This window comes from Callionymus lyra, chromosome 18, assembly GCF_982586985.1.
Source record: "Callionymus lyra chromosome 18, fCalLyr1.hap1.1, whole genome shotgun sequence".
Lineage (NCBI taxonomy): Eukaryota > Metazoa > Chordata > Actinopteri > Syngnathiformes > Callionymidae > Callionymus > Callionymus lyra.
In genome coordinates this window covers 14,658,481-14,673,561 of record NC_141835.1, presented here as the reverse complement: position 1 = coordinate 14,673,561, position 15,081 = coordinate 14,658,481, and the positions used below count along the sequence as shown (strand labels likewise).

Genomic DNA, 15,081 nt, shown 5'->3' with positions numbered 1-15,081 from the left:
AATCAAAATGAGTCTAGTTTTTCCATGATATTAGTCCAATCAAATAATACCCTGAGTTTAATATGATAACAATCTTGCTTTGTTGTATTTCATATCTATAAATATTTTCTTGTTTTAACTGATATAGTAACTGAGTGGATATAAATAGTAAAAAAAAAGGCCAAAAGCATAAAACAAATCCCCAATAGTCCTATTTAGAGACTGAGTACAAACATATATAAAATGTGTGAGTTTTGACATGATCTTTGACCTCATGAGGGCCACATGACCACATGTATTTGGCCTTCATGAAATCATCAACATGATCAAAGGTGATGCAGGAACTCGACATTTTAATTTATTCATATTATTTATTACTCTTCTCTAAATATGACACCAAGGTTTTTGTTCAAGACCTTTGTCTAAAAATAATAATTTGATATATTGATATATTATACAATTTACATTATTTATTTTTTGTATTTTTTGTCTTTGATGACCCCTTAAAACAGACACTGTATAAAACTTGACCATTTCGTTGCCCATCTCTGATTTAAGTTCCATTTAAATAACTATTTTCTCTACATAAAACTGAAGGGAACATTTTATTTCCTCATTAAAAAAACACCATTTATCAAAATTAATGACACGTAAACACAAAAATAATTAATATTATTAATACTTGATTAAACTTTTTTTTATCAACATACATCATTATATTAATCAATGAATATGTAATTCGATAATATTTATATTTTACATCCTTTTTTACATTTTTAATTAAATTTTTGTTGAACAACAATATGATTTAAATTAAGTTTTACTTTTTCGTATTGCTTTTATGACGAACAGTTTATCCCGCTTGTTTGCTAAAAAAGAAGGATTCTAAAAAAGAAAGATTGTAAAAAAGATCCTACAGAAGAAAGTCTCGACATTCTTCCGGCAGCTGGACACACCTGTGACGTCACTCCTCGCTCCGCTCCATCAGGAAGTTCACTCGTCCACGTCTTCCAGCGAGTCACGTGACCCGCCGACTCCCGGGATTCCTGCCACTCGGAACCATTAGTTTATTTTCCTGATCCTGAGCAAACGTCAAGGTCACTGCTGCGGAGACAAAAGAAAGAAGTGATAGCGACGAGAAAATAAAGTCTTTATCGTGACCTTTAGTCAAAACTTCCACTTGAAGCGAACACACGCGGAGATGCTGGGAAATATCGCCATCTGGTGGTGAGAAGCGGATTGTTTACAAAATTGAATTAAACGTCGTCATTGAAGATATATACAGTATATTTTATATATATATATATATATACATGCATACATACACATAAAGATTCCTAATCATTCATTTATTTTTCATTTTCGCTATTTTGGGAGGATCGATTTGTCCCCCATTCGTGTAAAAATGTATATAAAGCACTTGGTACAATTGGTAATTTTTTTAATTTAATAATTAACAAAGTAGTCAATTATAAAAATATCTTCCTTTGGAAAAATAAGCAAATTAAAAAAAAATAATTTAGTTTAAGTGTGATAAGATCTGTTTTGTTTACTTGATTTATACTTTTCATTTTAACACTTTTATACTACAATATTTACATCAACAAAAAGTTCAATATTTACGACTTCGGGAAAGTTCACTTTCTACGTGAACTAGTTCAAAGTTCAGTTAACCAATTTTAAAATGAACTAGTTTCAGTTCTTGATTCAAAGTTCAACACCATAAGCATAAATTAGTATCAACATTAGATATACGTTACAATGAGCTCCTTTAAATAAAAAAAAAGATTTTATAAAGTCAATTATATCTGTATTAATACCAAAATATGCAAAATTTCTCATAATATAGACAAGTACACAGAAATGTTGTGGATACAGTAAAGAATATAATGAAATACAAGTGACTTTGACACTAAATATATAAAATGATAAATGGAGATTATCCAGTTAATCTCATTTTGAAGCCTAGAGAACCAGGTATAATCAAGGCAGCATTTCCGTCTGTTCGGCCACAGCGATGCGTTCATGGTCCTGTGTAGACATTTTTTTTCCATAGTCATAAAACAAATTTTACGTATAGAAATAATCCTAAATACTCTCGACTTCATGCTTCTGAAGATTCACTTCGTTTTGAAGCGACAGTTGTGTTGCCAGATTGGTCGTTATCCTGCGATACATTAAGACTTGTTTATAGTGTTTAAGGGGGTTATTGTCTTTGTAGAAATCTGGCAACTTACTGGACGAAGAGCGCGAGATGTTCAAAATGAACGTTCATCCAAAATCTGAACTAGTTCATGAATTCTGGTTCGATGAACAACTATGAATATTAAGCAGATGGTTTAGGAGACAAACATTTATCATCATAAAGACCATTATGACGTAGAAAACTGCAGAAATGTTGATACGATTCAAGTTTAATTCAGTTGTGAACATGGAATATATACAAGGACAGATAAAACGTTTAAAAACATGGTCTATACTCGAGCTTCTACAGCTTCTCCTTCGTCATGTGGAGCAGCTGCAGCAGACGACCTCGTCGTACGGCCCGCTGTAGCTGAAAACAGGAAGTCGAACGTTAAAAAGAAGTTTCGGAATGATTGACACATGCGTGGCAGGAACTCACTCTAAGGTGGTGCAGACGGAGCAGCAAACCCCGGAGCAGTTGGAACACTGACGGGTGCAAGAGCTGCAGACTCGACGGTCACACTGGGAGCAGAGGGTTCGGACGGAGAGACTCTTCTGACAAACACAGCAGCAGCTCAAGGCAGCAGGACCTGAACAGAAGGAGAAACGTTTGTATGGAATAAAGTTCTTATTGAAGTGGCGCCATCTGCTGGTGAAAGAGTGTAACAATTCAATCTATCTTGTAAGTAAGTAATTTTTATTTATATAGCGCTTTTCCAGACCAGGGTCACAAAGCGCTAAAACAATCAAAACAATACTCAATAAAGTATATACCTTAAAGGTCAAGATAAAACTGATAACACAACAGGAGTTCCAGAAAATCATGGAAAAGCCTGAACAAATAAAAACGTCTTAAGATGTTTCTTGAAGGAGTCAGTAGACTCTATCAAGCGCAAAGAGAGAGGAAGATCAGATAAAATAAGATAAGATTGACATTCACAAATGTTAAAAGTATATACTTTAAAAGGGCAAGATAACACTGATAACACAACAGGAGTTCCAGAAAATCAAGGAAAAGTCTGAACAAATAAAAATGTGAAACTGAGGAATTTAATAGGATGAGAAAACCCAAGTAGAAGAGTAACAGCTGGAGGCCAAACATGTGGAGGTTAATTCTAATATCTTTGAATCAAATATAGAAAGTATCAACCAAGAGAAAAGATTGTGAAACAGAAGTTTTAAAATAAAAACCAAGCAAAAAGACAGTAAAGTAACCTCATGAAACAGCAAAAGATAATGGACAAAATGTTATAGCAGTTTAAAAATCTATATAGAATATTGCAATAAATTAAAAAAGATTAAAATACCCAACAACATTACTAATTAATGATGCATTATTTAATAATTAACAACATTTAAATGTATTTTGTTGTTGCATGTTTAAAGAACGTTTTAATAAGTTATTTAAAGTTTTGCCCATTTTTAAATAGTGTTAGATTTGTCAAAATGTTTCAAAGCAGAAACAGAATAGATACAAATTAATACAGAATATACGATGATGCATCGTTTAAATAAAGTCTCACTTAATATTTGTGTTGCTGTATAAAGTACATGTTTAGTATTGGTGGCTCGTTTTAAGCAATAAAAGCTTTTGGACAAAATGTTTTAGAGCAGAAACATAAATAGTTAAAAATCAATATATAATTTATCGATAAATAAGAAAAAGTGTTGAATGTTGAGAAATGATAAGTTTTAAATTGAGAAAAACAATGTTTTCAATCTAAAGGCTAATAAAAAGACAAGATGAAATTTTACATCTCAAAAGATATTTTAGCCTTTCCATTAAAATAAGTTGGAGTTAAAAACAAATTTAAACCAACATCTTATAATTCACCTCCATTTGACACAAATCAACACATGGACTAGTCACTTCCATCCGTGACACACACCTTGAACTTCGCTGGTCCTGGTCAACTTCCCATCGTTCCCGATAATAGTCTGTCCTCGCAGAAGAGTTCGTTCAGATGCAGCAGATGTTTCTTCTCCAGACCAGATCTTCACCACAGCCTTGGCGCCATTGAAGAGAAGATTCTTCGTCTTTTCTGAACAACAAAACACTGGGTCAGATGTTTGGAAGAAACATCGTAAACGTACAATAATCAATCATCAGTTAAAGGGATTTAAAACGTCAAGTTGATCATGAAATGTATTGACATATTATTGTTGTAAAATAATAATTATATAAAAACAACCTCCGCCAGTAGGGGGCGATGCTAATAAACAAACCAACTTTAGGTCGATGGAAAAAGCCAAACAAGAGGAATGAAAAGTCAGTTAAAAGGTGATTTTTAAACATAATAAAGTAGAAAATATATTAAGACTTTTAAACATTTATTCGTCTGTAACTAGGAGGTGTTTTTAGCATCTAAGCTAACGTGTTCTTACCGTATATTTCTTTCCTGTATTTGCTTCCGAACACGCCGCTTTGGTTCAGCTCGTGTTCTCCCACGTGGACCTTGTATTGCGAAGAGAAGGTTTCAGGGAAAGGATAAGATCTTTTAGGCATTTTCACCGAGGGTTAGCGTCGACTGCTGGCTCGTCTTCCTCACACCGAGAGTTGCGGGAAAATCTCTGGTCGAGGAATCTCCACAGCCAATCAGCAGCGGGCTTTATGGTCATGTGCAACACCGCAGCCAATCATAACCGCGCTTTGGCGCTTTTCGCGCTGCTCAAGTATGAAGGAAGTTTACTTGGATTGTGCTGCGTTCACGGACCAACAAAGAAGTAGTAATTTCAGCTTTTAAAAACAATTTCGAGTTTGTTTAGTCTCAAATCATGAAAAAAAAAGATAGTCATAAAAGAAAGTGAAACGATGATCGCAAAGACAAGTTGATGATTAAAAGACTCCAGTCACATGTTACACAGAAATATAATTTATTAACTTCTGGGCGTAACATTTATCAGAGGATGAAAATACTATGAGTCCTGTTGTCACCACAGTCTAGAACATCTGGATCATGCACTCTCTGGACTTTCCAACGCCGACCCACTTGACTAGAAGGAGAGAAAAAGTTAGAATAATCAATAAAGAGATGATTTATAAAATATATCCATTATAGATGTGTTTGGACTCACTAGGAACTCCGATGTGGTTCTCGATGAAGCGGATGTAGTTCTGAGCCTTGACCGGGAGCTCGCTCCACTTCCTGGCCGCGGAGGTGTCGGCCTTCCAGCCGGGGAACGTCTCGTACTGAACCTCCACTTTGTGCAAAATATCCATGTTGGCTGGAAAATAAAATATAAACAGATCCTTTAGTTGTTTTTTTTCCAGTTGTGTTCCAGCTGTTTTTTTTGTTTGCTGGTAGTTTCTCTGACCGGGGAAATGAGGGATCGTCTTCCCGTTGAGCTTGTAGGCGATTCCCACTTTGATTTCGTCCAACACGTCCAGAATGTCGAGTTTTGTCAGAGCGATGCTGTCGGGAGGATCGACACGGTTGTTAGAATCAAGATGGATTCTTGAGGTTAGAAGATTTTGTGAGGAATAAGTCAGTGCCGTCAGAATATTAAAGTTATCATTTTATACATTAAAACTTCGATTTTTCTTTTTTAATTAAAATGTTGATTTGTTAGTTTTAAAATTCATTTGTTAAAGAATTTAAAAACTATCATTACTATGTTAAAATGTTAAACTTATTAATTTGTTTTTGTTTTCCAACAATTAAAAAAAAGATTTTCTGAATTCAATATTTTTCAATTTTAAATTCAATATAAAAACGTTAATTCTACATAAAGGCGTAAAAAGGCTACAAATCAAAATATAATGAATTTACATTATTTTTCTTCAAAGATTAGAAATAGAATATTAAACTCTATGTAACGTTTTTATTTAATAATTTACTAATTGAAAAATAATTGAAAAATCAATGAGCTTCTTTTTATACATAGAGTTTGATGTTGTATTTCCCATAATTAAAAAAAAAATTAATAACAATTTTTTTTTTTTAAATTTGTAGACTTTTAAATTTAATATAGAAACGTAATTGTACTTGTAAATGGCTATGAATCAAAATATATTGAATTTAGGCTTTTTTTCAATTATTGGAAATTGAAAATCAGACTCCATGTGTAACAAAAATCAATAAAAATATAAAAAAATATATAATAATAATAATAATAATAATAATAATAATAATAATCTCTATTTATATAGCGCCTTTCTAGACCAGGGTCACAAACAAACAACCTTTCAATATACAAATTATTGAATTATATATATATATATATATATTTAAATTCTAGTATTGGAAAAGCTTAAATACAGGATTCAATGATTTAAGTTCAAGTTGACATCTTTCATTTTAAATCCAACCCTTTCATATTGTGACGGCACTGATTTACATCCGTCCTGTGGACTCACGCGGTGAAACCATTAATCATGTGTGCATATCGAACGATGACCAGATCCAACCAGCCGCATCTCCGCTTCCGTCCTGTGGTCACGCCGACCTCGTGTCCTCGGGTCTGCAGCAGCTCACCGATGGGCTGAAAGATGAGTTCAGAATATTTGAATAATTATAAATAAATAGAAAATAAAAGTGTAGATCTTGGAATTGTCACTATATTTAATCAATCTTTTTGGAGACATTATTGAGCCCTATTTGGCGTCACATGTTCCCACCCGGGTGAAACAGTGAGGGACTGGGAATCCAAACATGACTCAGAAGGACAAACTTACACACTTTAAGTCGGGTGTTAAAGTTTTTAAAGCGGTCACTTCTCGTGACAGGAAACTGGAGCCCGGCGAGGACGTTAAATATACTCCGAACCCGAACTCCGTCCCTAAATTTATCTCCGCGCACATGTGACCTGCATGAGAAGTAAACCATGTTCAGGACGTCTCATGAAACCAAACAGCTGCTGCACACGCCTTTTGGTGCGACCGGCGCCGCCGTCTTGATGCCGGTCACATGAGCAGAGAGAGAGAGTCCTCGACATACTTGGACCTGCTCTCATGGAGGGATGGAGTGAAAGAAATATAAAGATCCTGGAGCCCAGAGGACAATGAAATACAGCTTAGATAGGGTTTTTTATTTTTTAAGATTAGCAACATTAAACTCTCATTGAGCAAGTTAGCATTGCTTTGCTAATGGCTACAGTAAAAAAAGATTGTATTTTTACTTTTAAACTTGTTAAAAATCTGTTAAATATTAAACATGAAAGGGAATATCAAATACTGTATTATTACTTTCATTGGAAGTTTGAATATGTTTAGATTTTTGTCCTGAGAGTAGAAATATTTCTTGCCCCTTTTTTTATGTATATATTTCCTGTTTTAGTACTGTTGTAGTCCATGTAAAACCGTCTTTTGTGTATCCAATAATGTCTTGGTATTTAATAACCAAACGACTCAGACAATTCAATATATATTTAGAAAATATAGTCTGAAAAAAGTTTGTAAATTTAAAATACATGTTTAAAAAATAGTATGGAAAAAATGTTGTGAATTCAAAATAAATGTATAGAAATAGAATGAAAAAAAGATTGTGAATTTAAAATAAATATATAAAATAGAGTCAGAAAAAAAGTTTGAATTAAAAAACAAATGTACAAAAAAAGAATTTGAAAAATAGGTTTTGTACTCAAAATAAAAGTACAAAAATTGTCTGGAAAAAGTTTGTAAATTTAAAATAAATTATTAAAAAATAGACCAGAAAAATGTGTTAATTCAAATTAAATGGATAGAAATAGACTGAAAAAAAGGTTGTGAATTTAAAATAAATATATAAAATAGAGTCTGAAAAAAGTTTTTGTATTCAAAACAAATGTACAAAAATAGTCTGAAAATAGGTATTAAATCTTATGGAACAATTGGTTTACATTTGTATTCAAACCTATTGTTGTTGAGGTAAAACCTTTTTATTTGGATTCAAAACTATTGATCCTGGTTCCTCCTCATCTTAACGAAACTCACGTTCAGTTGTTCCGTGGGAAAAGCTCCGATGCCCACCCGGGTGGTGTAGGCCTTGGAAACACCGAACACGTCCCCGATGTTGAGCGGAGGGATGCCGAGGCCGGTGCAGGCTCCTCCCACGGTGCAGTTTGATGATGTCACAAAAGGATACGTGCCTGAGGAGAGAAGCCGAGTTAGTCTTCAGAAGGAATCCGACTCCCGGTGTCATCCTGACCGAAGTCAATGTCCAGCAGAGCAGCGTTGGCCCCTTCCACCAGAATCTTCTTCTGGGGTCCGTTAAGAGCTTCGTACATGTAGTAGACGCCGTCCCTGACCATCGGCCTCAACCTCTCGCCGTAGTCCTGCACAGGAAACACCAAAGTGTGACGCCTCGCTCCCTCAGACCCCAGCAGAGCTTCTACCTTCAGCTTCTTCAGCTGGTCCTCGATGTCCACCTCCAAGGACGGGTACATGGACTGGTACTGGTGGACCAGAATCTTGAACCTGCAAAGGATCCACGATTAGCTTCACCAGAACTCAGCGCAGGTTAAAGGTCGTACCTGGTGGAGAAGTCTTTGAAGTCCCCGAGGAGGTCGCAGACCCGGAGACCAGTGCGAGAGGCTTTGCTGGAGTAGGCCGGTCCGATTCCTTTCTTGGTCGTCCCGATGCTAGCACGTGAAAAAGGAAAAACGTGGTTTAAAAAAAGCTACATTTTATTAATGGAATTATTTTTATTCCTCACTTTTGTCCCTCCTGGGCCTGTCTCTCAGTTTCCTGCAGACCATCGACAGCCTGGTGGAAGTCGAACACTGAACACATGAGACCCGTCAATCAAACACGGCTACAAACCTGCAGCTGGCGTACATAGCAACCATATGCTAGCAGCTACGGGGAAAAAGTTGATAAACAGTTTTCTGAGTTCAAGCAATATTAGGATTTTTTTTTTTTTACAGTTTCTGTTTCTTGATTTGAGATTCAAACTTGTTTTTTTTCGTCTTTCAATTCTAAACTTTAAATCAATTAAGACAGCTTAGAGAGCAGGGAAATATGATGTCATCAAAAAGCTGCAAAGCAGCCATATTTAGTTACTCTTGGACCCATTTGACCCAGTTTAATAAAGTTGTAGATACAGTGTGTGCTTGGGCTGTAGCAATACACTTATCCCACCATACAATTTTATACCATATATTCAGCTCACAAGATCATACAATACGATATATTAAGCTCATGATACGATATATTTAGCTCATGATGTGATATATTGAGCTCACGATACGATATATTTATCTCAAGATACAATATATTTAGCTTACGATACGATATATTTAGCTCACAATACGATATAACTAGCTCACGATACAATATATTTAGCTTACGATACGATATATTTAGCTCACAATACGATATAACTAGCTCACGATACAATATATTTAGCTTACAATACGATATATTCAGCTCACGATACAATATATTCAGCTTACAATATGATATATTCAGCTCATGATACAATATATTCAGCTCATGGTTTGATATGATACATTCAGCTCACGATACGATTCAACACGATATATTTGATACACTTTCAAGATGTTGGGAACAATTTTAAAAGACACTGAATTTGATTGACATTGTAAGATTATTCAACTCTCTTATGTTTGGATTAATAGAACTGAAAGTCAAAATATGTTATCTTTAAAAGCTACGGGAGTAGACTGTATCCTCTCATTCTCAGTCATCGTCTTGCAAGGTTTCATTGTTTCTTTAGCTGCAGAGGTTAAATCGCACACAAAAAAAAAAATTAAATATGATTTGCCCCTACCAAAAATATTGTTACACAAACAAGAAATATATATTGATTTACGTCAGTGGATGGATTTTTTCTCACACCCCCTAATGTCCTCTTATGTTGGATCTATTTGGCTCTGTCTTTCATGTGGACTGGTCCTCTGAGTAAAGTTATTAAAGGATCATTTGAAAGACACTTTTGTAAACAGTTCTTGAAAAATTCTGTGAATCCCTGATAAAACCTTATAAACTGAAGACGAAAGTCTGTTTTATTTATCCAGGGTTTGTTATGAGCGTCATTGTCGTGTGTGATGCTTGAAGCTCATTGGTTCTCGTCCTCTTCTCCCACGTCCAACATTCTTGTCGTCTCTCCTCTAACTTTGACTTCTAGCTTCTACCCATGAGCCTCTAGTCTAGTGAACAGACGTACCGATGTGAGCTCTGTCAGAGACGATCAGCCTCTTCTCCCATCCTTTCAGCCCTGAGGAGAAAAACACTCTTTAATTCGTCATCAGGTCAAAGTTCAAATCTCAATACCTTTCTTTTCATTTTTATCTCCTTCCTCGAACAGGCCGGGAAGATGAATGACGACGCCGTTTCCTGAGAGCACAAAGATAGGAATCCTTGATAGGAGACAGCATGTGGTGATGTTTGTCGTTGGCTTACTGACCAATGAGAGACGTGCTTTTGGTGTTGATGATTCCACTGGGGAGGAGGTGGAAGTCGTACTCTTTACCGTCAACCACGACAGTGTGTCCCGCGTTGTTGCCTCCCTACGAACAGTTAGATCAGACATGTGGACCTTCAAGTTGACCAGCAGTACAGTGGAATCATTTCGACAGATGACGCCGGTTTGTCTTTGCCGGATCTCCCTCTTTCCCTCCCTCCAAATCTCTCTTTCTGAACTTTGTGTTTTGCCCTCATGCAGTGATGTTTACTCTATTATAGTGTGTCTGTTTTGACCCCTGTGTGTGCTTTTATTTTCCACATTTTAATTCCTTCTTTGTCTTGCGAACCATTTTAAACTTTTAAATTTACCCCGATACTCTAGTTATTTATTATCGTGTATCTGTTTTGACCTCTGTGTCTCTTTTTATTTTTGTGATATCACTTCCTTCATTTTTCTTGTTTTCCCTCTGGTCTGTTGGGCCATTTTTGCATTTTTATTTGCCCTGATACCCCGGTTGTTTATTCTATTATGGTGTGTATGTTCTGACCTCTGTGTGTGTTTTTATTTTCCACATTTCATCCTTATTTTTCCTTCAGATTGTACTAAATTATTTTTTCTCCCTGGTCTCATGGTTCATTTTTAACTATTAATTTTACCCCAATGACTTGGTTATTTACTCTCTTGGGATGTAAGCCTTTAACTTCCACGTGTTCTTATGTTTTCCATATTTGACTCTTTTCATATTTCTTGTTTTCTCTCTGGTCTGGTAGACCTTTTTTAATTTTTTTTATTTGCCTTCATGCCCTAGTTGTTTACAATATTATCATGTGTATGTTTTGACCTCTTTGTGTGCTTTTTTCCCCCACGTTTCACTTCCTTCTATTTTCTTCCACGTCTTGTGGACCATTTTTAAACTTTTTAATTTACCCCGATACCCTAGTTGTTTAATCAATTGTCGTGTGTCTGTTTTAACCTCTGTGTGTGCTTTTATTTTCCAGATTAAGTTCCTTTCACTTTCACATCTCTTAATTTATTAACTGTTATTATGTGTCAGTTTTGAACCCTGTGTGTCTTTTTGTTTTTATGATATTACTTTCTTAATTTTTCTTGTTTTCTCTCTGGTCTGGTGGACAACTTTTAACTTTTTTAATTTACCCTACTATGCTGATAATCTATTATCATGTGTCTGTTTTGACCTCTGTGCGCTTTTATTTTCCAGATTACAGTCCCCTAATTGTTCTTTTTTTCCCTCTGGTAGGGTTGAGCATTTTTAACAATTTATTTTGCCCTGATCCTCAAGTTGTGTACTCCATTATGATATGTGTGTTTTGACCACCATGTTAGCTTTTATTTTCTAGATTCAGTCCCTTCATTCTTTTCTTTTTTATCTCTAGTCTGGTGGGCAATTTGTTCAATGTCATTAATTTATTAACTGTTATTATGTGTCAGTTTTGACCCCTGTGTGTCTTTTTATTTACGTGATATCACTTCCTTCATTGTTTCTTCTTTCTGGTCTGGTGGACAACTTTTAACTTATTAGTTTACCCTGATATGCTGTTAATCTATTACCATGTGTCTGTTTTGACCTCTGTGTGCTTTTATTTTCCAGATTACACTCTCCTAATTGTTCTTTTTTTCCTTCTGGTAGGGTTGAGCATTTGTAACCATTTATTTTGCCCTGATCCTCAAGTTGTGTACTCCATTATGATATGTGTGTTTTGACCTCCATGTTAGCTTTTATTCTCCAGATTACCCTAATTGTTGTATTTTTCCCTCTTGTAGGGTTGAGCATTTGTAACCATTTATTTTGCCCTGATCCTCAAGTTGTGTACTCCATTATGATACGTGTGTTTTGACCTCTGTGTGCTTTTATTTTCCAGATTACCCTAATTGTTATATTTTTCCCTCTTGTAGGGTTGAGCATTTTTAACCATTTATTTTGCCCTGATCCTCAAGTTGTGTACTCCATTATGATATGTGTGTTTTGACCTCTGTGTGCTTTTATTTTCCAGATTACCCTAATTGTTGTATTTTTCCCTCTTGTAGGGTTGAGCATTTTTAACCATTTATTTTGCCCTGATCCTCAAGTTGTGTACTCCATTATGATACGTGTGTTTTGACCTCCACGTGAGTTTTTATTTTCCAGATTTTGCTTACTTAAATTAGATTAAATCTTTGGACCTTCTTTTCTTATTTATTGTCCAACAGCCCTTTGTTATGTCTCTTCTCTACGGCTCAGTTTTCTTCAGATGCAAAAGTTTCCATAACTACTAAAAATCCAGTTTCTCTTTGATGACATTTGGCCGGTGTGGGTCTCGGCCCCCCCCTCAGCCCAGAAATGCCCTTCTCAGATATCCAGCCACCCTGGGTATGTGACCTCTCGCCTGCCCTGTGGGAGGGGCTGTCGGGCGTCCAGAACACATGGTGTCAGTGGAGAAAGTACAACACAGCAACTGTTGGCAGGTTTGTGTGTCCCGGTGCTGTTGTGACCTCTGATATCTACAGTGTTGTTACGCAAGCGTCTGGAGTGTGATGTGACCTACATGTACGTACGGCTATTTACATCTTCGGAATTATGGTAACACGAAAGATTGAAACGTACTTATCCACGAATCAAAAAGTTACGTGCGTCAGGTTCATACGTATACTTGTCTTTGCAGGCCTTATAGATGTGTAAAAGTACATCATTTACTATAGATTTATTCAGTTTATTAATAGTTACTTGGTAATATATTACATATAGATGTAATTACATTGTGAGGGGAAACTGGTTTTCCATCAAAATCAAGTCTGTTTGTTGCTCTAACAAAAGATTCTGATACAAAATACAAGAATTTAAGCATAAAAATGTAGTAAATGTATAAATACAGATTCTTCAATGTAAGTAAGTAAGTAAGTAATATTTATTATTTGTTTCAGACTTTTTCTTTCCTTTTTTTTATTGGTCCTTTAGGTGAATATTTCATAAAAGTAAATTGAGGGTATATAAAGAATATATTTGGGGGAAAAAAGTGTTTTGTATAAGTGTATTTATGAGAGATTTATAAAATGTCTTTTATACTTTTTATATTTTCTCAGTGATATTTGGGTTCTTTACTCACAAGAGTCTGAGTATATAATGTGGACCCCAAGGAAGTTTAATGGCCCACCCCTGACTAAGACTAATTCTTTTTTCACGATACAGGGACCACAATACAATATATATCGCAATACTGTAGGAACGTATTTGTAGTATCGTCCGAGTACTCTAGTGTTGCAGAATTTACAGACCACAAGACTCGTCGTAAAAATATCCCCAAACATCAGCTATAAAAGCTGCTGGACTCAACTGTATCCTCTAGTCCTCAGTCTTTGCTAGGATCTTGTAGGATTTTATTGTTCCTTTAGCTGCGGAGGACATAATGACTGCTGCCATCCAGCGGCCGGAAGTTTAATTGCAACACAAAAATGAGCAAACATTAGATTTGTAAGCTGCATAAGTCGAACGTATCCTCTCGTCCTCAGTCATCTGCAGGATCTCGTGAGATTTCATTGTTCTTTTAGCTGCTGCCATCTAGCGGTTGGATGTTTAAATGCAACACAAAAATGAACATTTTAATCACATTGAAATATTGAAGTATTAATCATAAATGAACTATGTTTAAAATAAAATATGATTACATGATAACAATTACAAATAAATACATAAGTAAAATAAAAATGAAGTATTGCGGAAAAATATAGCAATGTATTGCTATGTAAGATACCCCTAGTACAAACTTTACCATTTAGAATTTCAGAATATCTAAACAATTGGAAAACTATCTTAATAAAATAAAAAAAAAAGGCATTGTGGGAAATATTCTGTCAAGTCAACACTTTAAGATTTTAAAGTGTAAATACTTTCTCACTTTTATTTGCTATAATACACAAACGCAATGAAATATAAACATACTTTTAAAAACACACAACCAAATAAATCTCTTTATACGTCATTTTAAAGTTCCTCGTGAGAAGAACCTGTTGAGCCCCAGAAATGGCTCCTGAAGTCGATCGTCGCTCACCTGACATCTGCAGACCATGTCGGCGTCGGTGGCCAGCAGGTCCACCACCTTCCCCTTCCCCTCGTCGCCCCACTGCGCCCCCAGAACCACCGTCACTTTGTTGCCTCCGTCCCCGCGGCCGCGCTTCAGTCCCGCCTGGGCGGCGGGCGGCCCGGAGTTCTTGTGGTCCTTGGTCGACCAGCTGAGCGACATGATGGCTCCGTCGAGTCCGTCTCGAGAAGACTGACGGACCGACCGCACGTTACCATATCTGTCGCTCCCGCGGGCGTGACGTCAGCGCGGGGAACGGTGCGAGCGGACAGGTCGTCTCCATGACAACGCGGCAGCGTCCGGGCGACCCCGGGGGAAAAAATGGCGGCGGATTTAAAGGGACAGTGACTAATTCCAACGAAGACCTATAAGTAAGTAAATAAGTCATTTTTATTTGTATAGCGCTTTTCCAGACCAGGGTCACAAAGCGCTTAAACAATCAAAACAATATTCAATAAAGTATATACTTTAAAGATCAACATAAAACTGAAAACACAACA

General features: G+C 36.0%; 2 protein-coding genes across 3 annotated transcripts; both read right to left on the bottom strand.

Annotated features, from left to right (window-relative positions):
• Positions 1-2,386: 2,386 nt before the first annotated feature.
• Positions 2,387-4,719, bottom strand: siva1 (SIVA1, apoptosis-inducing factor). Of its 2 annotated transcripts, none has more exons than XM_087779965.1 (4): positions 4,549-4,719; positions 4,053-4,220; positions 2,603-2,753; positions 2,387-2,533 (listed from the first exon to the last, which is right to left on the bottom strand). In XM_087779965.1, exons 1-4 carry the CDS (start codon positions 4,667-4,669, stop codon positions 2,485-2,487), a joined length of 489 nt encoding a protein of 162 aa, XP_087636091.1. In that variant the 5' UTR covers positions 4,670-4,719; the 3' UTR covers positions 2,387-2,484. The 2 variants fall into 2 exon arrangements, with proteins under 2 accessions (XP_087636091.1, XP_087636092.1); XM_087779966.1 differs by having other exon boundaries at positions 4,053-4,205.
• Positions 4,720-5,020: 301 nt separating this feature from the next.
• On the bottom strand, positions 5,021-14,812 carry adss1 (adenylosuccinate synthase 1). The gene is made up of 13 exons (XM_087779469.1): positions 14,552-14,812; positions 10,509-10,611; positions 10,376-10,438; positions 10,269-10,319; positions 8,796-8,862; positions 8,614-8,721; positions 8,476-8,557; positions 8,289-8,415; positions 8,075-8,229; positions 6,521-6,645; positions 5,479-5,576; positions 5,239-5,388; positions 5,021-5,157 (listed from the first exon to the last, which is right to left on the bottom strand). The coding sequence occupies exons 1-13, from the start codon at positions 14,741-14,743 to the stop codon at positions 5,105-5,107; spliced, it is 1,374 nt and encodes a 457-aa protein (XP_087635595.1). The 5' UTR covers positions 14,744-14,812; the 3' UTR covers positions 5,021-5,104.
• Between the last annotated feature and the right edge of the window lie 269 nt (positions 14,813-15,081).